Genomic DNA, 23220 nt, shown 5'->3' on the forward strand with positions numbered 1-23220 from the left:
TCTGAAATATTTGGGTCCTTATTCTTCCCCAGCTTCCCCTCGAGAAAAAAGATTGCCTGCTATCCATGCGTCTGACTTTTTCAACCTTATACGAGTTAACAGTTGACTGCCTTCTCATGCTTTTCATTGACCAAGCAGGATAGTTTCCCTTTTTCCGTAACTAAAATCATTAAAAAAAAAAGTATGAATAAAAATCGCAATCTAATTATAACAGTTACAATTCCTAATTTATATAGAAAATGCAGAATCGCATGCGGTATTCTATTTTCCAATAGAAACTGGACTAAAGCTAAGGGATACTTGATGTACACTCCCTTTACTGGAGGATCTCTATCTTCTCAGGTTTCCGTCAACTGGTTTGACCAGACCTTCGAACATGTAAACTTTATGCTCGGTTTTGTGACCTCACTTGATCGCCGAGCCTACTACATATACGGAGCTTTACACCGTTAGTCGATCTATGCGTTAATTCGTGCGTGTATATACCGGCTCGTCTGGTTTTTATTCGACTTGCACCATTAGAGTGGGCTCTGTAAGCACTGTTGGCTTGTTCCACGTTGCAGTACATGTTCGTTGTACGAGAGACTAGTTTGGCTCTGGATGAACATCACGCTTACCTCTAACTGGATCTTATGAAACGTTCCCATTGGCGTAGGCGTGCAGAATTGCTGCATCTTCCTAGAGTTAGATAGGATCTGTGTTCAATATATATATATATAATGGATCTATTTTGTAATATCTTGTATGTGGTATTATTTTAAGTACGAAATAATTTATTGAATTGTAAGCATAGAGTAATTTTTAATACGGAGTAATTTACAAACTAATTCTTAGTGTAGAATTATTCTTAAAATTCAGAATAATTTACAGTGTATTTTTAGTATAGAATTATCTTTGATACATTTACAAAATAATTTTATACTAATTGTAAGGAGTTTATATTGTTATAATACAGAAAAATTTATAGAATAATTCTTAAATATTTGATATTTCTAAAAAGATCAATTTAAGGAACTTCAGAGTTTTTTTATTATTTGTGGAATACTTTTAACGACGCCTTTAAGTATGGTTTCCAATGTAGGGGTTTGCAACATGAGGTTAATGTATTCGCTGGTTTTCTCACAGAACTATTTTTCTTATATGCAAGAGTAAAGTTAGGTCTACATCGAAGAGCAAAACATGAAATCATTAAATGTTATACATTCATAAAAATGTAGAATCTTCCAATCACACAGTTTTAATCGATAACTAAGATAAGAAGATAACCCTGAAGTTTTAATATCACAATTTAGATTGTCAAAGATACTTTACGACATATAAACATATGTATAAACGTATTCGATAATACATAATATTCGACGGCATATAAGCAAAATATATAAGTATAAATAAAAGTGGAAATACAAGCTGGGGTTGAAGAACAAAAGATATCAAATATTCCTGTGAAAAGACAGAGAGAGTAAGAGAAAGATATACTGATACTTGATTATTCAATTATCGATGTGATACAACGCTATACACAGTAGAGAAAAAAAAATAAGATAAATATAGGAAATAACGTGATCTCAGCTATGGTAATCACTATGGCACACACGTAATCGATTGTATCATTGGAATCTGTATATACTTAGAAATTTCACTTGAAAAAGTATCCTCCCTAAGAAAGCATTTATGTTGTAACATTTTTAGTACGAGATAGTAAAGCATCTCAGAACCGACATGGTATTGTTAAATGAATTCCATAGGTTCCATTGAGTTGGTTAGCTGGAGTGACATTAATGGAACACTTGGAAAATCATGAGTGGAATACATGAAACTATGTTGATAATGTTGACGATATAGTGGTATATAAAATTGAAACGAAAAACCACACGAATCAATAACGATTATTTCACACTTTTTTTCAAACAATAGAGATGTTTTAAAAATAGAAGGATACACGATATGATCTGGTCGAAAATGACCCAAATAACGTAAGAAATATAATTAATATAACTGTTCTATTCAATGAAAATCAAATGATTAAATATTTCGAATATTTTAATCGCTTAAAAATTTCTCGAAAAGAATTCTACTGTTTAAATTTAATCTTCCAGGCAAATTATAAACGCGTTAATAAAAACGACTACGATTAACGATCAATGTACAGCTGCTGGCAACATAGAATAAAAAACCGTTCGTTGCCATTCAGCAAAATCTTTGTGAATCACTTCTGCCACGTTTAGCTCACGTTTTTTCAGTGACTGCCGACTTTGTGATTCATGTGTAAGCGTATGTAAACCGTGGATCGAATGATTTGCGACCGGAAGTGACAAAGTGTCAATCGAGCGAGAAGATTGCGATATGATACAGCCGAGACGCTTGTTTCACGGTCATTCTGGTAAGCCTCCAGGGAACATAGATTTATATATATATATTTTTATCTAATTAGATATATATATATAATTATTCCTTACAATTTATAGATGTGGATAGTATATAAATTGTTATACTTATAAATTTATCACGTTTATGTGTAATGCATCCGAGCGACTAAAAGGGTCAAATTATTGAATTAGCTGTATAAAGATAAGTCTAGATATTTACAGACTTTCGTATTGCTTTGATATGTTCATCATTTGTGTACATAATTATGCACATAAGTAAACAATTATGCCAAAGATTAGAGTAAATAAAGTGGGTTTGTTTTTAGTATATATTATCGATTCGTCATCTCTTATAAATGTAGTCACAGTTTGGGAGATACGCAGAGATACTAGTATTAATATTAAATACTTCATGAATTATTAATCATTGACTTCGAAGTTTCAGTTTCTCGAATTAAAGCATTATGCAAATTTTTGTTAGATTTGTAGATCTGTTTAGAGTCATATATTACATTCTTTTAGGGGTTCTATATTTAGAATAGAAATGATACAAATATATTAATTACTAACGAGAGAGAGAGAGAGAGAGCTTTAATAATTGCTTGTTCTTATCTTCGCTCCATGGAAGGCGATTGTAATTAATATTGGAGAACCATATACAAACAATAGGCCCGGATGTCGAGATAAAGAACTTTTATTTCAATGTGTACTGTATAAAGTACAATAACATTGACTTGCTATAAAAAGTTTCTTCATATAGTTCTGACTGGGATTTTAGATTTTTACATGCCCATCTTTCAGTCAATCCTTTTGTACTGTTACGAAGATTCTAAGAGACTGTCGCATCGTAATCAGTTTTGTACTATCGGAAATAGTAGATGGATCGAGTGACTCAGATATGATAATAAGTATGGTCACTATCATAAGTGAGATAAAAGTTTGTTTTTGTTAGTCTCACGATGATTGAATTTATCAAAATTGAGGTTCGTGCTTAAGTGATAAAATTCGATTAGTTAATTTTTTTTTTTACGACATACAATATGATAAAATATGTTATACAATTAATTTATTAAATTGCTCACTAATTGCCTTAATGTAACATTTTAATCAATTTACATTTTTTTGGCTATTACGATCATAAAAGTAATTGCAGCATTCACGCAACGAAATACAACGCAATTGGCACAAGCGAAATTTATTTCTAAAGTATTAAATTACAAAGTTAGGTTTAACAATTGTTGAAATACATCTCAAAGAAATATAAGGAAAATTTTCTTCCGCAATTACTTCCTACATCCGGTGTCTTGTTTCTCTATTCGCGTAATTCCTTTTATGCCATGTAAAATTCGGTCGATGTGTGTGAAATGCAAATAGCCAAGAAGAAAAAATATCTTGTCCTTCAGGAGCGATTCGAGGCTATTTGACTCCGATAAAGAGCCTGGCACGATGTACGTAATTCGACCAATGCGTTGTTTATAATTTCCTACAACCTGTTCCTTTGATCCATCCAAAGCAGAAATATAAAATATGAGCTCACCTTTTGTTAAAATAATTATTAAATAAAATAATTTCGTCTGCGTTTTATGATACCTCTATAGCATATCCTTAGAGTATAATTATTTGCCTCTGAATTTACCTCTATGTGGTTGGGTATTACTATCCTGTAAATGTCGACAAATAATAGATGACAGGCATTTCATACTGTACTGTATAATTTTTATTTTTCCGAATGTACGCTATTGCTGTAAGCGTGGTTGGCGTTGAACTTTCTATTCGACAAATCGAAGACGACAATACGGAAGTTGTAATCAGTCTCTAAGCGGCCGTACGCAATTTTTTCCAAGCTCCGTGTGACTCAATGTACAATACGAACAATGGGCTTGTCATCCATTCAGCAGCATCCGTGTCGTACTCAATAATTGTACTACTTGACAATTTTTAGAAAGTTTCCGCGAAAAACTTATTAAATAAGCATTTCTCTTTCGGAAATCTTTAAATACAAGCTTCGGACGATGTAGATACATATTGATATTTCTTGTCGTATTTTCAGTATTCGATAGAGAATTATGAAAGAAATTTCTTCTATCATTAGTAGATTACGGATGTTTATATATTTTTAGAAAGTTTGGAAGTTTTTAAAAAAAAAAGATTTTTAAAAAAATACACATAATACACATATCTAAAACATTTTAAATATAATATCTGTATACGTACAAAAGATATGAATCTGCAATGAGTATCTTACTACTCTAATACTGTTATTATTTACATTGCATTAAAAACTGCAACTGAATTATAGACTCGTGTAAAATATATTTTCCGAGATCCATGTTATGTAAAACATAGATGATGACAAATACGTTAAGTGCCTCATAATTTAGTAACCAGGTTCTTGGTAAAGTGGCACGTATAGTCCTACATGAATCTCTATCATTCACAAATATAAGTTCCGTTATCGATTGATCTTTGGATCCTCCTAATAAGAGAAAGCGGAAGAAAATTCTTATTCGGCGAACAGATCCCTTTACGGAGTCATTTCCATAGTTGATAAATATGCAATTTGTCGTAAGTCGTGACTGGTACGTGGAATTAAAGTGGATAAATTGCGATATGTAACTCAGGGTACAGAGTCTAAAGTTGCGAAGAATTTCTTTGAATATTTACGTGACAAACGAGTCTTAAAACCATTTTTTATCTCTTGTCATTTCCAATGCTTTTTCACTTCTTCAAAGAATGAATAATGTCCGCAATCGATTAGTTTAATACCAGACAGCTGTAACGTTATTGCTCTCAGTACTTCTGGCAGAAATTTGATTACGTTCACTATTTTTTGTTCCTTTCTGTTTCATATGATCTGACAAAATAGTATTTAATAGATTTTTTTATTAATAATATGTTTGTCAAAAATGTGTTTTACTAAAAGTACGTTTATATTTCCAGACTCAAAAATATGTTGACTATTTGGAATGCATGAAAATCGTCTGAAGGAAGAAAGGAATATAATACTCAAAAACATTGCGGGATATTGAAGCAATGTGATATACGCGCGAATCTGTAGACATAACTGTTTATTATATCAAAAATCATAAGTCAGGATGGCTTTATCTATCTATTTGTTAGCTGCTATTACAGTTTTGGGAACGGTGTACGGTTTGGAAGGGCCAAACATATGTACCAGGCAAGAAACGTAAGTGGATTAGATTTATTAAAGATTTATGAAAGTGCAATGGTTAGCAATATTACATAAAACGATAAACGATTATCTATTTGACTTATTTTCTCAAATCATTATCGGAAGATGGTGCTCTTTATTCGAGAAGATATTTAGCAAAACAATGGTTTTCTAATAAAAATTCAAGAAAGCAAGTTTACATATATTTAAAAAATTTCCGAATTCTAAAGAAGACGATATCTATAAAAGAATAATCACTACATACTTTGTTTTCCTTCATGACTTATTAAAACAATAATTATTACTATCGTTCATGATCTTTTAGTAAAAGTCCGTAAAAGTAAATTCCTACACATTTCTTTAAGTTTTCCAATTTCTAAAATAAACATAAATATAATTAATATTCTTTATCATTGGTTGTTTATTAATTTATTAAGAAGTTTTCCTTTTAAATTAATTGAAAAGTCTAAATTAAAATTTAATTTAATTTATTCAGAAGTCTATTAAATAAAGTTTTTCAAAAGCAAAATTATAATAGATTTATAAGATCAGTTTTATTTTAATTGTCAACCTTCCGATGCTACCTATTCTGTTTTCACGACTCAGTGCTTGTTTTTAATACTTGGTTGATGTTAGGTATACGATAACAGTGAGGATATCGGAGCAGAAACCTTATACTGTACGAGAGAACACTTGGTGCTTAAGTTTTCCCCCAAGATGCTCCAAATATAAGGTGGTATTCAAGACGATATTCAAAGAACAGGTGAATAGAATAATATTAAATATGTAAAAGGTACTAATTAATTAAGAGAAAAGTTTTCGAAAAATTAACGTTTTAACGTTGTTCGATTAGGAAATAACAAAACAGAGACCAGTAGAAGAATGTTGCAAAGGCTATACAAAGACCAATGATGACAATCGTTGCATTCCAATCTGTTCCAAGGACTGTGTTCATGGCACTTGCATTGCACCAGACGTCTGCAAGTGTGAGTCAGGATATGGGGGTCCGTTATGCGATTATAGTAAGCATTAGATTTTGTTATTTATCTAACATATTCCTTAAAATCATCGAAATACTCAAACCAGACATCTTCAGAAAATACTTTCACCTTATCTTTTATTCTTGGCGCAGTATTCAGTCTTCACTGCGTAGAAATTATTTATAGAACTGTTTGTGAAAGAATAAAAATTCTCATTTCATTAATTAATTAATTATTTATTCATTAATTTATTTTTGTTACTTTAAATACCGAGTACGATTCAAGATACTTTCTTAAAATCAATCAGTCAAATCAAAATCAAAAAGATTTAAGTAATTATTTCTTTTATTTATTCATATAATATAAGTATAGCATAAATATAATATAAGTATAGTATAAGGTATAAATATAAGTATATTTGTAACTTAACAGAGTGTCCATCTGGGAAATGGGGCAAGTCTTGCGAAACGGATTGCATGTGCCAGAACGGAGCCACTTGTGACCCATTCGACGGCAAATGCTTGTGTAACAGAGGTTGGACCGGTAAATACTGTAGCCAAGAATGTCCTCCTGATCGATATGGTCAAGATTGTGGTGAAGAGTGCCGTTGCAGAAACGGTGGAAGCTGTCACCACATTTCTGGCGAGTGCCATTGTGCTCCTGGTTACACAGGACCCCTGTTAGTTGATCTGTCTATTTTATTATTTAAATTGTATAAAATATCAGAACACAATTTTTAAATCGCTTTAATAATTCTTTTTTAGTTGCGACGACTTGTGTCCGCCGGGAAAACACGGTGATGAATGCAAATCAGAATGCAAGTGTCAGAATGGTGGTTCTTGCAATCCTACAACAGGCGAATGTTATTGTACACCTGGATGGACTGTAAATATTAATTGATATTTTACGATATTTTATTGTAATCGTGTCCATGCATGATCTAAAACAGATTTCATTTTAAAATAGGGTTCAGTCTGTGCAAACCGGTGTCCTGAAGGTTTCTGGGGTAAAAACTGTTCTCAAGAGTGTGATTGTTACAATGGTGCTGGATGCCATCATATCACTGGGGAATGTGAATGTAAACCCGGTTATTATGATGAAAAGGTGACCACTTTTTCAGAAATACTTAATTATCCTTATTAATTATTGATATTTTAATATATATATGTTAATGTGTTAAATACAAATAACAAATAATCTTGAAGATAAAAATCTTTTGTAGTGTTTAAAAATTTGCACCGGAGGAACGTTCGGTTTAAATTGTACAAGCAACTGTAGCTGCGAAAATGGTGCAATTTGTTCACCGATTGATGGAACTTGTACTTGCAGTCCCGGTTGGATGGGTGAGAAATGCAATAAGCGTGTTTGTCAGAATGAATTCTGGGGACCCAACTGCACGAAAGTATGTAATAATATAGATAATGCGATATTCACTTTTCTACAATGTCTTTTTAATACTACAAAATAAATACTATATTTATAAACGTTGCTAGGTTTGTGAGTGTGAGAATGACAATACAGAAATGTGTCATCCATGGACTGGAAAGTGTATTTGTAAACCAGGATGGGATGGCGATACTTGTACCAGACCTTGTCCGTTTTATATGTACGGGAAAGGCTGTCAAAATCGTTGTAATTGCAAGAACAACGCGCAGTGTTCACCCATAAATGGAACTTGCATTTGTGCGCCAGGATACAGAGGTGAGGACTGTAGTGAAATATGTCCTGACAACACTTATGGCGAAAATTGTGCACAAAAATGTGTCTGCAAAAATGGTGCCACTTGTTTACCCGAGAATGGCCGATGCAACTGTACAGCAGGTAATAAGTTACACTATTACGAGCACAAAAGTTAATCAATTAATACGAGTTAATATACAAAAATTGAATAATTCTTAATTAAAAGTAAAAGATGTAATTTATCATTTAATCATGTGTGAGTAATTAAAAAGGAAAGGAAGTATCTTTAAGATGATAAGCATTTTGTAATTGTATGATTTAGTATTTTTGTATCTTTATCTTATGTTGTTTGCTTCAAGTTAATTCATTCTTTAATTGTACGATCGTGTGAATTGCATGAGCAATTACTAACTGTAGTTTTTAATAGTATGCCATTTTCGCAAATTTGTGGAGTTTTGTTTTAAATATATAGTTGTAGAGTTATTATTTGAAATTAATTTATCAAAATAATCGTAAGGTAAGTAGTTCGTATTTAGTGAGAATTATTCAGTTTAGATGTCTTTTTTAGAATGTTTTTTTGTTTCTCATGTTACATTCAATTTTATTCCTGCATGTATTGTTATTACATTTTGCTAGGATGGGTTGGTGTTTCGTGTGATCGTCCCTGCGACGACAAGTCTTTTGGCAAGGACTGCGAGGGCAAATGCAAATGCTTTAACAATGCTGCCTGCAATCCACAAAATGGTAAGGGGGCTGGTTGCAACGATTTCTTTTAGTTCTAAAGAAAGTTAATGCTTCAAATCATTAACAAAAAAGGCATTAATTTGTATAAATCCATGATTAGATGGTTTCTTTTATTTCTCGATAATTGTATTTCCATATTTTTTTATTCTTATGTAATTTAGTTTCATATATTTTGAGACTCACGTTTCTTAATTCTTTGTTTCCATTTTCATTTCGTTGCACTTGCACCAAAACACGTTACCTTTTTTAAACACCTGCAGGCACATGCACGTGTGCAGCTGGCTTCACCGGTGAATTTTGCCAAGATCATTGTGAAAAAGGATTTTTCGGGCTGGGATGTACTCAGGTCTGTGATTGTCACAAGGAAAATAGTCTAGGCTGTGATCCTGCCACTGGTCGTTGCATCTGTAAGCCAGAATGGCGAGGTTTGTTTTTTCTTTTCATTCGTTGATCAATCGCCATACATCTTAAAACTACAACAATTATCCTTTCCTTGTGGTACCATTTTAATATCTTCCTTACATCATTATTCATATCTACCATATAATGTACAAAACAGAAATTTTAAATTATTAAGTAAATTTCCTGTCTATTCGTTTAATGTACCACGTATTTTAACGTAGAATTTTTTAAAAGAAATTGAAATTATTGAGAAAGACTGGAAAACTAGTTGTTTAATGGCGATTTGGTCTTCGATAAAATTTTCATTTTTAATGACATAAAACAGGAATCCGTTGTGAAACCAAGTGTCCAGAAGGCCTTTATGGTGATGACTGTCATTCACAATGTGAGTGTATGAACAATAGTTCATGTGATCCAGAAACAGGCACTTGCATTTGTGCCAGAGGTTGGGAAGGAATTGATTGTTCTCAACCCTGTAAAGAAGGGTGGTATGGTGTACGTTGTAAGGAAAAGTGTCCAGAAAAAATACAAGGTAAAAATAACAATTTTAGGTGAAGATGAAATAAATCAAGCTTTCGTAGTTCTGCTAGAAAATAACTATCACTAACATTTGTAGTCAGTAGTTTCTAGTAGATTTTTATACTTTAGATTATATGGTATTGTATCATATGTATATAAAAATTTATTAATTCAAGTAGTACCTCAGCATGTTCATGATAAGCACAAAAACAACAAACTAATGCTTTGATCATTGATGTGAAAAATATAGTCATTTTTATTTTTATACTCTTACTCAAACACTTCAATAAAAGTGGTAAGTTGCCAATTCATTTAACTTTTACTGTAACTTCACACAAACTAAAATAAGGTACTAATAAATAAAGCTAGAACTATTTATTCGAAATAATAATCATATAATTTATCTTTTAGGAAACATGACATGTGATCATGTCTCTGGTGAATATGTTTGCCGACCTGGATACTTAGGGTTAACATGTGAGCATCCTTGTCCACCTAATCGTTATGGATTAAATTGTGCTAGTCATTGCCGCTGTAAAAATGGTGGCGAGTGTCATCACGTTACAGGTAAAATTTTACTTACCGCTTTCGCAATTCATTTGAGTCTAGAATTTTATTACAAAATAATATTTACAACTTCATAAGTATTTTAGTCCTAATAGCTCTATTTTGCAAGATATTGCATCATCAGTTATATTAAGTACATAATGTAGGGTTCATATTAGATGTTATATGAAACGAATTAATGACTTCTTTTACATGTATACCATTTTAGGCGTGTGTCAATGTCGACCTGGTTGGCAAGGCGAATTCTGCCAAACACCCTGTCCAGACGGGACATATGGCATGAACTGTAGTCAACATTGTACATGTCAGCACGGAGGAAAATGCAGGTCTAATGATGGTCATTGCCGTTGTGCACCTGGTTGGACTGGCACTAAATGTACTGAGAGTACGTGAAAAAAAAATTATACAAATAATATCGAGAAAGGCTAACAAAATATATATAACATAAATGTTTTTCGTATTCGTAAATCTAGTCTGCCCAGAAGGGTATTATGGCGATCACTGTATGGAACCGTGCGACTGTAAGAATGATTTCTATATTTGTCATCCTGTTGAAGGTTGTGTCTGCAGACATGGATACACAGGTATATTATTTCAAATCTGTCAGTATCAATATATTTTAACTAATACTGGAATATATTCCCTTTTAGGTCCAAATTGTGACGAAGAATTATTTTCACGTAACATTCAAGAGAGGGATGAAGCCGGATATGGCACTATAGTAGCAGGATTTTTATTTGCTGCAATTGTTGTTATTGCAATGACATTCGCAGGATGGTTATATCATCGGCGCAGAGTAGCAGATTTGAAGAACGAAATTGCGCAAGTGCAATATATCGCTGAACCTGCTTCTCCTCCAGGTATTTATTTCAAACAAATCTGTTATTTATAGTGGACTATAAAATACTTATAGTCAACAATGATATCTTTTGTATAGAGCAAACTCAGTTTGATAACCCCGTGTATGCCTATCAAGGCTCTTCAAAATTCGATGATGGAACAGCTACTTTGTTGAATAACTTCCAATTCAGAAATAATCTTGGAACTAGCAAGAAGATAAATAATGAGAAAGCTAAACTTGGAATGAACAGTTGTACGGATGATGAGGATGATTGCAAAGGTATTATTGGCAATAGCATAGTACACCAAATTGTAGTTTCTGGAAAATGATCTTATGTTTTCTTTGACTGCTTTTAGGATCACTTCGATATGATCTAAAGAATAGAGATGCAGATATGGGAAATCCAAACCTTAATGTGTACCATAGCATCGACGAAATGGATGGAAAAAAGATCGAACATGTTTACGATGAAATCAAGCAAAATAACGACGAATCAGAATACGATCAGTTAGATAATCCAAGACCAGTTAGCGGTTACAAACAGTACAGCCGAATGCCAAATGGTTTCTGCTCGAAATCATCAGACAATGCAGGACCTAGTAGTTTGAAAGATAAGGATCCAGAACTTGGTGAAATGTAAATTTATCATAGATCTCAAGCTGAATCATGCAGGTTTAAAATTTTAATATTATATGTCTTTGATGTAACTTAAAGAAGCAGATTTTAAGAATCTTATCATTTTGAATGATTAGTCTGTTGATACCTCTAAAATTTTCACATGTTATTAATCTGAGTCTTGAGAAAATCTTTAGAAAACCTTAAAAAACCTCATAAAAGCATAAGTATTTTCATTTAAAAAATACAAATGTATTTTGATTGCTCAGTATATGCATGTACATAGTTTTATAATAATGCTGCAAATAGTCAAATGGATGTTTTATTTATAAAATCGTATATTCATAGTGATTGTTTATCCTGAACGTGTTAGGCTGTCTCTTTTCGTAATATGATGTTTACTGAAACTTATATGATAGAACATCTGATGCAATATTATTAATATGGATAAAAATTTGAAATAAGTAATTGTGTCGTAAAAAATCTTAAAAAAACTTATTTAATAGTAAATTCAGTGCTTTTTTATTGTTTATGACTGAAAAGATAATAATACAATCTAGATAGGAGTAGGACGTATCAAAATTGTACAAAAGAATTTGTGATATTTACAAGAATTGTATAAAATTTATCACTTAAAATATCAAATTTTACTAGAAGAAATAAGATGATAGTTGATTACTTTTGCATACGAGAATGCCTTGTACTGCCTTGGAAGAGGCATGCATTACAAAATTTAATAATATAGTTTATTTTCTTTTATCTTTATATACAAAAAATGTTGGAACCTATGCAATAATGGAGTTAAAAATATGTCTAAGATATGTATGTCTAAGATATCTATCTTGTCTTGTAAAATTAGATTACTTATAATGTAAATTGGCAAACAAGGTACAAAATCGTTGTGTAAGTCTGTTTAAGCAATGAGAAGCCGATTTCACGATCTCAAAACATGCATATGATATACATTCAAATGATCATTAATACTAAAAAATTTGTCTTTTTTGTTTCTTTGCATTCTGTGAAGAGACATACCTACGCGGTATTTATATATGTTCACCACACGTGTAATGATAGAATGGTTCTTATTTTAAGGACAATTTATTTCGTATATGTGCAAGAATATATTTGTAAGTAATTTAGAAACAAACGTAGCATACTTGTTTTATGATTAGTATAGAGTATCATCATACATTAAGAATTGCATATTTTATTCATGTATAGGTATATGTTTATGTATACACATACATACACATATAAATATACGCTCATACAAATAACAACAGAAATCTATTTAAAAAATCATTCATGAGATATCGTCAAGTAAAATCGTATTTATATCTTTTATATTAGACAATATTCTATGCCTATTTTTTATTTTCTGAGAAATGTCTATTTTTACGATTTTATATATACACTATTTTTATTTTTAGATGAATTCAGAGAAAACAGATTGTTGTGATCAATATAAATACTTTTGTAAATATCGTTAAATTAGGATGTAACGTAAAATCAATAATTCCTAAATATATGTATATTAATTCCATAGAATATTATTTTAATCACGTCTCGTCTCTGCTTTCTCTGTTCATCATGCGAGATCTGTAACGAGTGGCTTTAATTAAGTTCAGAGTAGGCGACGAGATCCAGTAAAGTCCACCAAGAAATTGTAAAAGCGCCGCGAAACTCAAACAGAGATTTGTATCTGTAATCAGAAGTTCATTTCTACATGATATGTTTTATTGATCACCCCTACATTTGTAATTTCTTTTACCGAAATAAAATTTTGTTACAAAAACTTACCATGTATAAAATAAAAACCAAGAATGCATAAACCCACGATAGTTGAAAATACTTTATAAGTAGAATGAACCATTTCAGATCCAAGAACATCATACAATGCCAAGTCTTGACAACTTGATAAACTGCCAATACTGACACCACCCAGGAAGGTAAAAATCATCATCCACAAGTAACTACTTACATAAGTTAAACCTAGAAACATCTTTTTTTCAGAACATAAATTCATTAAAACTCACTTTTCAATAATTACAAAAATACCTTACAGAAAGAAATTATTTACCTACTAAACTGATACAACAAAACCAAGATGCTATGCCAAAGTATAGTCTTCTATTCTGATTTGTAAATGTCAGTACTTTGTAACTAACAAGATTTGGTGGGAGGGTATTGAAGGCTGCCATGATGGATAGAAACATCCAAAAATGGGAACTATTTGTATTTTCATAAGACAAAATGGGTAACAGAAGCCAGAAAAAGAGAGTAGATACATTCATCCCAACCCAGCCAATTGTTGCAGCCCAAAATCGGAAGTTCTTTAGAATTTGAAATTGATGCTGCCATTTCTTATCCGAACGAATCACTGGATTTACAAATAAGTCCACATCTTCATCCAAATCTTCATAAGCATAAATATTATTTCCTTCATTTAGTAACCCTCCTCCATGTGCCTTTTCATCAGATTGACCATATTCAAAATTTTCTATGTCATCTTGACCATCTGGATGTTGTGAATTCTCATGAGCATCAAAGGAAATTTTTATAGGAAGTTCAGTATCTTCTTCAGTTGATAAGAGTAGACTGTAACGAAATAATTTCTTGTATATTAAATATTGAAAGCTTTATTTCTTATTATTTGTTATTTAAGATATTCTGAACAAGAACCTATAAGGAGAAATTTGCTGTGGAGGAGGAAACCGAAAAGTCAATATTCCAAATGCAGTAGGTAATAAAACTATGGTTATCAGTTGTAAACCAATTTTCAATTTAGCTTCATGCAACAACAGATTTGTGATACTCGGGATAAACAGAAGACCAAAAGAAACTCCAACATTTCTTAACATCAGAGCTATAAGGAGCTTCTTTCTGAAATACTTCCTCAAAACATAGTCACTCAATAGCATAATAAAACTGGCGCCTATACCCATTACTGCACCAGCACTGGTACTGGCCAAATAAGCACCAACTCCGCCAGTTGCAAGATATCCAGATGCTGTAATTCCAATCATCAGGAGAAGTACTCCTATTATGCCTACTAAACGGGGCATTTGTGCCATGTTCATGATCATTCTTGTCCAAGGGTCTAAAAAAAGTTGAATGAATTAGTAACAATTGTATGAAAATTACAAGTCACTAAACTGTTTATATACCCGCTAGATTCCAGAAGGCAATAAATAGTATAGGCGTTAAAATAATTTTTTCATTCCATAAATCAAAATCAGTAGATTTAGTTTCATAAATATATGCTAGAACTACTCCATACATTGCTAGTATACTTGGAACAGTCATCTGTAAAGATTATAATACAATTTTGATCGCAGAATAAAGAACGAAAAGATCGAAGAGAAAAATATATGAATTTATTTATTATACAGGGTGTTTAGAAAAAAGATTGATAACACAAAAGATTTTGTACTTACCTAATTTTTTAAAATGATAATATTTACAAACATTCATAATAAAACGATAGTGATTCATTTTAATCTTTTGAAAAATATCGACCGATACTACGCCTCTTAAGATGATCATGTTATAATATGTACCTGTAAATAGATTATTTAAACTTGATCGTTTTACGAATCTTACGTATTTTTATGAACATTTTAAAAATTATTTTACGTAAAATAATATATTGGGCATAAATTACTGAATGTGGATGTTCTAAATACCCTGTATATCATTAAATTACTAAAGATATCATTATAACCAGATTACTCACCTGGACTAAAAATACACCACAGAGAACAATCCATGCGTAACCACCGTCTGGAACTGTGGGACCCAGCTCTGGAAATGACGCGAAGACTTCATCGAGACGAAGACGTTTAGCTGATGACATTATTTATCATATAAAAAACAAACAATTCAGTCAAACGGATAGAGTTGAAATGCAAGAGTAATTTCTACGCATACTATGAACATTCAGGCGTTTCTGAAATATTATCTAATCTTGCTTAAGATGTCAATAGTCTGATAGCCAACGATAAGAAATAGCAAACCTAAGAATATTATGTGTATGTATACATTTTTCATTGAAAGCATTCAATTGATCAATCCACAAATAAGGGGAAATTTAATAAGGTCAGTGAACACACATTTAAATATAAATATATATAGCATTTATTCGGTACTAGACATACTTGAGACAATAACAATATCAAAATTATATGTTCTTCGTTTATAATTATTAAGTCAATAAATTCTTTTTCTTTACTTCTAAATTAATCACCACATATTACATTATAAATATTAATGCCTCATTATATTGTTAAACATACTTTATTATATTTTAAATTACTTATGACAAAAAAGAAATTATGTATTTGTGTTATATAATAAAAAAGAATGGAACTTCTCGAGAGTTTAAAAATGATTGACTATTTTAACGGAAGAGCGAATTTAATTAGCGTTAAATCTCTTCTTTGTTAATTCTTAAATTCTTTAATTAATTAATTCTTTAATTCTTAAATCGAAGAACGTTTTCATTTCATTCATAAATCTTCTCGAGTATCACCAGTTGCTATCGAGGTATATCGTACCCTCTTGTTCACCGAATCTAACATAGGCTCAATTTTCTTTTGTAATTTTGTGCGTTGTACATAAACTAAAGCGCACACCAGTCCTATTAACACTATACAGAGGAAAAAGAGCAGAATAGTTGCACCGCGTGGAGTTGATGAGAACAATTTCGGTGTACAGTTCTTTGTTTCATGTATTTCATGATGTATTTCACCTATAAAAGTAAATTACATTTAATTTCATATCGTGTTTAGCAAAAAGATAATTTTTATCTAATACAAGTACCTTCAAAACATTTCAAATTGTCTTTATTACGAACGAACACTTTTGTCTTCCTCATCCACTTTATAAAGGGATTTAATTTGCACGAACACACAAATGGATTTCCAGTGAAATCTACAGCTATGCTTTGATTATGCTTGATAAGCGTGTCCATAGCGTGCAGATCATGATCGACCACTTTTGTGAACTTATTTCGTTGAAGATCCAAGAAACGTAATTTGTGGAGACAGGATATATTAAAATGCAAAGCGGTAAGTGCATTATCGCCGAGATAAAGGTCCAAAAGATTCGGGAGATCGCAGAATACATTACTGTCCCGAAATTCTGATATTTCATTTTGTTCCAAATGGAGCTTTATCAGTTGTGTTAAATTACTACAATAATTACAAAACATTATTAACAATTCATAAATTTGTCGATTGGGGAATTAAAATTAAAGAAACTGGAATTTATGAATCCGATACCTATTGACAAAAATATCATGTAGTGTCGCTGCAAGATCTCTCGGTGGACCATCCTCGAAGGCGTCAGTTAAATGGAGTTCCAAGAGGGACACAAAATTAGAGAATACCCTGGGATGACTTCTTGCAGGGTCCAAAGATAATTCGTTGAAATCTAAAATAAGTCGTTCGACGTGTTGGACGTGATGGTATGCCTTCCCTCGAATTTCTCTTATTTTATTGTTAGACATATCTATCACTCTTAAGTGAGGTAAACTATCCAGAGTGCCGAATACGTTCCATGGAAGCTCTCCGAGATTGTTTCCGGTAAAAATAAGCACCTAAAAATAGCACAAATATATCAATTGATTTGTCAAATTTTATAACTAGCTATAAAACTATTTTACCCTTTACACATTATGAAAAGCAATATACTTTAGATATCTTTTATATTTTTGCACGCTATATGGATTCTATGCATTATTGCAGTTTTAAATTTTTCATAAATACATAAAAATTCGTAATTTATTTATAACTAATACAAATATTAAGCTTTAATACAATGATTTTACTTGTGTATCGTTCGGCAGGTGCGATAACGGTGCCGCGTTATGAAATCCTGATTCAGTACAATTAACGACATACTGATGGTGATTCTCGTAGCATGTCCTCATGCAATAGCAACGATTTTCAAAAGATGGTCCACACTCCACTTTGGCGGTTTCTAACGTTTCCAACGAATGCCAATTAGGGTCGCAAACATTGGAAAAGTCAGCGGTGGATGTGCATATTAAAAAAAATATTGCATAAAATTTCTTCATTATGCATCTAAAATGAATAAATAAATCATAACTTCAACATATCGATACCAATCTTATCTAATTCCGATCTTACATACGTATAGGTTCATTTGTCAATGCAATAAAAATTGTTAAACTAAGGACATTATATCTTTTTCATCTATTATTCTTTTCAAACACTATAACTGTAGTCCATTTCATTTAATGTCTCAATATTTTGATACCTGTAATAAAAATTTTTATTTTAAATATTGCCGCGCAAAAGATATTTAAAATTGCATCTTCTGATTGGCCGAAGCAAAATGAATTTTAAATCTAACACTACATTCGACCAGTAAGGTTAGTTTTTTGTGATCAAGCGTACGAGATATGTTTTGAATGTTTTTACACATAATAGTTCTACGTAGGCAAAAATTGAATGTTATACTTTAATGAAACTTGTGCAAATGAGTGATTATGAAGATCATGTATTAAATGTTATGAAAAATGTTTTTGGCTACGAAAATTTTAAAAACAACATTCAAAGAAATGCCATTATTTCTATTTGCGAAGGTCAGTATTTTTTAATATAAAAATTTGTGTTATGCATTAATTGCTAAGTTTATTAAGAACTGTATTAAATGTATGTAATGCTTTTAATATATATGAAAATATAGTGTAAAGACACGAAAATACTGTTCCACTATAATTATTAATATTACAAAATTTGATTTAAGAAGCAGATTAAGAAGTACAATGTAAATTTGTAGGTACAAAATATGTATTTATATCTATGCCTCCTGGGTTTGGTAGATCTCTTTGCTATCAATTACCAGCACTTATACAAAAAAAAGTTGGAATTATTTTTTCTCCCAAATTATCTTCTATGAAGGTAACATTTCTTATACTTCAAAAATGTTTATTGAATAAACTAGATTAATCAATTTTCCTAGTGTGTACTAAATAATCAAGTATTTTCAGAAAGAAATAGAGTTTTTAAGAAGCAAACACATTAATGTTGGTTTGCTATCTAGGAGCTCCAGAGAAAAAGAAAGGTATAATATTTTAAAAGATTTGACATCAATATCTCCAAAAATAGTATTATTATATGTAACTACTGAAATGAATACTCTAACCTATTTCAAGGTAAAGTATTTTAAAACTTTAACTTTACAATGTAAAATACCTTTAATTTTTTTAAAACTTTCAATTAATTTAACAATTTATTAACAGAAACTTGTCATTTTATTACAAGAGCGTAACTTATTGTCTTATATTGTATTTAATGAAAGTCATTGTTTAAGTGAATGGGGATATGACTTTAAACCTGGTTACAAAGATATAAATGCATTTAATGAAAAACTGAAATTTGTTCCTAAAATTGCAGTAACTACAATTGTTACCGATAAGGTATTAAAGAAATAATTTGAATTATTTACAGCAAATATTTGGTTGTTCTTAATTAAATATTTCAACAGGTAACCAAAGATATTTGCAAATTCTTAACGTTAGAAGACCCAAAAGTTTTTAAAATACCTATACAGCAAATTAATGTACACCTTGATGTGTGGTTTTTAGATTTACTTTCTGATCCCTTTGAACATCTTAAAACATTTATTGTAGGAGTATTTGGTCTTTTTAATTCATCTGCTCATAAGGTAAATCTATTTGCCCTTTTATGGGTCTATAATGTAAATATTTATTAAGATTATCTGTATTTAGATAGATGAAGGTTTTGGCATTATTTACTGTCGAGAAATAGCTACTGCAGAGTTGTTACAAACCAAATTAAGTGCTCTAGGAATATCTACGCTTGTCTGTCACCATGGTAAGAAAATTATGGATTAATTATTAATCTTTATATTTCTGAATCTCAGATTTCATGGTTACGGTATATTTTAGGATTAAAAAAAAGTATCCGACATATTATTGAAAGTGAATGGGTATCTAAGAAAATTCATGTTATCATTACAACATATGATTATGGATTTATACATAAGAAATCAATCAGGTTTACATATATCATAATAAAAGAAATGATATTTATTATTAATATATAATTCCAAATAATTTATAAAATATTTAATCAGGTGCATAGTTCATTGGACAATACCTGAAAATATTTCCAAGTATTATAGAGAATGTACACAGATACATTCAGAAAATGATTATACATATTGTAGAATATATTTTAGTATGAAAGAACATTCTTCTGTCAAACACGTTATTGAAAATCGCAAAATAACTAACGATATAGAACATATTCGGAAACGATTAAGTGAATATGACAAATTTGTCTCTTACTGTCTTTTAGTAATGTAAGGCGTTTAAATTCGTCTAAACATTTCTTTTCCATAATTTTACAAAATTAGATAATAAAATTTGGCTTAGGTGTCGACATGTAGCTGTTAATCAATACTTCGGGCACATAATACCATCTTGCAAAACGAATTGTGACGTTTGTAAAAACGAAGAAATAGTAAAGATCAGGGTACATAAGTTTATTGCATATTCAGAAAGCCTTGAAGGAATAAAATACAACATGTAAGTATCATTAATACTCAATCTCCAAATCTTATAATAACTTACAAATAGCTTTCAATTCTTAGCTGCGATATTAATGAGGATGTGAAAAAACAACAAACAATAGCCGAAAAGCAATCGGATACAGTTTCAAAAATTACAGAACAACCAGATGTAATTCCAACAGTTAAGGAAAAACTAATACATAGTTCAGAAATAAAACATAAGTTATTAAAGTCCTTCAGTAAAAAAATTACTGTGAATACGGATAGTGATGTAGAGTGTATCAAGCAATGGGATGATAAGTTTTCGCTAAACAAGAAAGAACAGTTATTAGCAGAAAAAATTTCTCTTAAAAAAATTCACCAGTCAGTAGAGAGCGGCATTCAAAGTAACACAAAGAATACGGCGAAAACCGCGAAAGATAATTCACATATGATACAGTTAAGTCAACACGCGATAGCGCAGTCTTTGCTGGATAAATACAAGTTAGACAGTACAGTGATATCTTTGAAAATGATATCTTGTAACTCGCAAAATAATATTTATCAATCTACTAAACCGAAGATAATTAATATCAATCCCTGCAATAATAAACATAAAAATGAACAAAAGTGCAAGTCTAGTTCTTCGAAAGTTTTAAAGAACGATGACGAAATAAAGGTGTGTAAAGAAAAGGATCGTGTTTCAAAACAAAATTCTGGCGGGTCCAGCACTATTGAAGACAAACAGTTAGATAAAAACTTGAGGAAACGTTTCGCCAGCGCAGATACATGTCCTGAAAATTACAAATTAAAAAGAAGAAAATTAGAGCACGAAAATGAACCAACTACCGGGACAGGAATAAATAGGGATAGAGGAAATGCTTTTGATTCGTGTTTTGAATGGATCAAGGATGATTCAAATGAAAAGCCGACGCATGAGCATGTAACGATAGAACGTGTGATGAATACATTTTCATTGGATAGAGATTCAATAACGATAACACCGCGAAAGAAGTGAAGTTAGAGCGAACTAACGCGTACGCTTTGAAAAGTACTCGATGCACGCAATATTGTACATATTTGTACTATATTTATTAATGTATTTATCAATTATGTAAGTTAATCAAAGGTGCAATTGTACTTCAAATGGGACACAAGTCATATATCCTACAGAATGAAATTATGTACATAGAATACAATTGTTACAAATAATATGATTAGTATTAATTGTTTATTAGTACTTATGAGTATGTTAAATGGTACTCACGATAAAAGACATATTGCAATAATTATTGTACTTATCACGTTATTATGTAAAAGTGTATCTATTTTCACAATAGGTAATGAAAATATTTTTTAATACTACTAAAATAGTGGAAGAATATTAGAAGGAAGAATATTTGTAGTTTGATGATATCTCATGCAAGATAACTTTTTTATTACGGTAGATCGAACTGTACCGCATCAAAGTTCGAAGCGAAGTAGGTCGTCGAGTCATACTCGTAAAACGTCAAACATGCTTACCCACGCAACAGGTGATATTGAGTACAAAATATTGTCATGCTAAAACTTCTCTAGTTTTACGTTGTTAAATGTTTATTTTACACATCTGTATCTATTTGTATTAGTAATTAAATTTCATTTTATTTTTATACTGATTATAATAATTAAGTTTCATTAATTAATTAAACTTTCAAATCATCCATTTTAATAAAAAAGTGAGTTATAACTTCTATATTATAATTTTAATTAATATCATTGAACAGAAGTTACCTACATATGATATAGTCACTTTCATTATCATTTCCTAATAAAAGACAAGAAAAAGAGGGAAAAAGAATTGTTAATTTCACTGTTTCGCAAGTGCAGGAATTAACGATACAATTCAGGGACAATGTCTCGCTGGTCCAAAAATAAACAATTATTTAAGCATCATTGGTACTCACCGCTCGAAGCAACAGGAGGTAGAGGAAGATGAGAAAGAGGTGGAGGAGGAGGGATGAGATCGTGATTCACCCGAGTTCACCGGCGAATTCGTTTCAGAAATCACTAAAGGAATCTCTTTGTTTTCATCTTTTCCTGGTCCCCTTTTCAAACTTGAATTTCGCCTTAATGGTTCCAACAAACTTTCAAAGTTACGTTAACATTAACAAATTCTTCAGTAAAAGAATATAAACTGTAACTGTATTAACAATTTAAACTGGATTGAAGTAGCGGGAAGTTCCGTTGGCCAGCAACGTGGAGAGACAACCTGTTGAAGGAACACGACACCGAAACGAGTCACTGGATGCTCGAAATATCATGGCAGGCTGGAACAAAATGGAAAAGAGGACTTCACCTCACTGCGCGACGAACAACATTACACTTAGAGGCGGTCCGGACGTAGCAGCCGCACCTGTGCTCCCTCCTTCCAACCCTTCCTATACTTTTTCTCACTTTCTCCTTGTATCTTCGTGTCCCTCCTTTTTCAACGAATGTCGAGCTCGTGCTTTTCTCTGGGCCGTTTTTTATCTTTCCTTTTTACCTTCTTTCCGGTCATTCGTCTTTTTTCATCTGAATGCGTGTTCTTTTTATAGAACTTCGCTTTTCGACGACGATCAGGCTGGCCCAAATTTTAACTGCATGTGTTGCACTTCCTTTAAGTGTATATACTGTTGACGAAGAATATAGATTTGTTAAAGATAAAGGAATTAGATTATACTCATAGCTTTTGATATACAAAAATGTGGAGAATCTAGATTCGAAAAAAAATTATTTTCATTAATGAATAAATCATGTTATATAATATAA

General features: G+C 31.3%; 4 protein-coding genes across 10 annotated transcripts in view; 2 read left to right on the forward strand and 2 right to left on the reverse strand.

The window, feature by feature from the left end:
- The window catches only part of Drpr (multiple EGF like domains draper), a 28732-nt gene extending 15051 nt beyond the window's left edge, over positions 1–13681 (forward strand). The window contains exons 2-18 of one of the 4 annotated variants that reach the window (XM_072011105.1): positions 5307–5553; positions 6175–6301; positions 6392–6560; positions 6951–7197; positions 7283–7403; positions 7485–7622; positions 7741–7920; positions 8012–8339; positions 8835–8942; positions 9203–9367; positions 9670–9876; positions 10275–10430; positions 10639–10815; positions 10904–11014; positions 11081–11290; positions 11368–11550; positions 11628–13681. In XM_072011105.1, the coding sequence (XP_071867206.1) occupies positions 5462–5553; positions 6175–6301; positions 6392–6560; positions 6951–7197; positions 7283–7403; positions 7485–7622; positions 7741–7920; positions 8012–8339; positions 8835–8942; positions 9203–9367; positions 9670–9876; positions 10275–10430; positions 10639–10815; positions 10904–11014; positions 11081–11290; positions 11368–11550; positions 11628–11911 (3003 nt within the window). In that variant the 5' untranslated portion in view covers positions 5307–5461 and the 3' untranslated portion in view covers positions 11912–13681. The remainder of the gene's footprint in view (positions 1–5306; positions 5554–6174; positions 6302–6391; positions 6561–6950; positions 7198–7282; positions 7404–7484; positions 7623–7740; positions 7921–8011; positions 8340–8834; positions 8943–9202; positions 9368–9669; positions 9877–10274; positions 10431–10638; positions 10816–10903; positions 11015–11080; positions 11291–11367; positions 11551–11627) is intronic. The other 3 variants (XM_072011106.1, XM_072011107.1, XM_072011109.1) reach the window with 3 other exon arrangements.
- On the reverse strand, positions 13074–15870 carry LOC139991188 (uncharacterized). 2 transcript variants are annotated; one of them, XM_072011112.1, is made up of 7 exons: positions 15623–15769; positions 15324–15446; positions 15054–15192; positions 14569–14986; positions 13967–14484; positions 13687–13878; positions 13074–13588 (listed from the first exon to the last, which is right to left on the reverse strand). In XM_072011112.1, exons 3-7 carry the CDS (start codon positions 15190–15192, stop codon positions 13446–13448), a joined length of 1410 nt encoding a protein of 469 aa, XP_071867213.1. In that variant the 5' UTR covers positions 15324–15446; positions 15623–15769; the 3' UTR covers positions 13074–13445. The 2 variants fall into 2 exon arrangements, with proteins under 2 accessions (XP_071867213.1, XP_071867212.1); XM_072011111.1 differs by lacking the exon at positions 15324–15446 and having other exon boundaries at positions 15623–15870.
- Positions 15871–16007: 137 nt separating this feature from the next.
- LOC139991189 (trophoblast glycoprotein-like) lies at positions 16008–23095 on the reverse strand. Of its 3 annotated transcripts, XM_072011114.1 has the most exons (7): positions 22623–23094; positions 22377–22538; positions 18043–18168; positions 17717–17972; positions 17169–17485; positions 16708–17078; positions 16008–16636 (listed from the first exon to the last, which is right to left on the reverse strand). In XM_072011114.1, exons 4-7 carry the CDS (start codon positions 17963–17965, stop codon positions 16395–16397), a joined length of 1179 nt encoding a protein of 392 aa, XP_071867215.1. In that variant the 5' UTR covers positions 17966–17972; positions 18043–18168; positions 22377–22538; positions 22623–23094; the 3' UTR covers positions 16008–16394. The 3 variants fall into 3 exon arrangements, with proteins under 3 accessions (XP_071867215.1, XP_071867214.1, XP_071867216.1); XM_072011113.1 differs by having other exon boundaries at positions 22377–23094; XM_072011115.1 differs by lacking the exon at positions 18043–18168 and having other exon boundaries at positions 22377–23095.
- Positions 18204–22097, forward strand: LOC139991187 (ATP-dependent DNA helicase Q5). Its single transcript, XM_072011110.1, has 10 exons — positions 18204–18496; positions 18694–18815; positions 18905–19069; positions 19157–19333; positions 19402–19581; positions 19646–19751; positions 19826–19934; positions 20014–20241; positions 20315–20467; positions 20533–22097. Exons 1-10 carry the CDS (start codon positions 18376–18378, stop codon positions 21446–21448), a joined length of 2277 nt encoding a protein of 758 aa, XP_071867211.1. The 5' UTR covers positions 18204–18375; the 3' UTR covers positions 21449–22097.
- Positions 23096–23220: the final 125 nt, after the last annotated feature.

The sequence above is a fragment of the Bombus fervidus genome, chromosome 9, assembly GCF_041682495.2.
Source record: "Bombus fervidus isolate BK054 chromosome 9, iyBomFerv1, whole genome shotgun sequence".
Taxonomy (NCBI): Eukaryota; Metazoa; Arthropoda; class Insecta; order Hymenoptera; family Apidae; genus Bombus; species Bombus fervidus.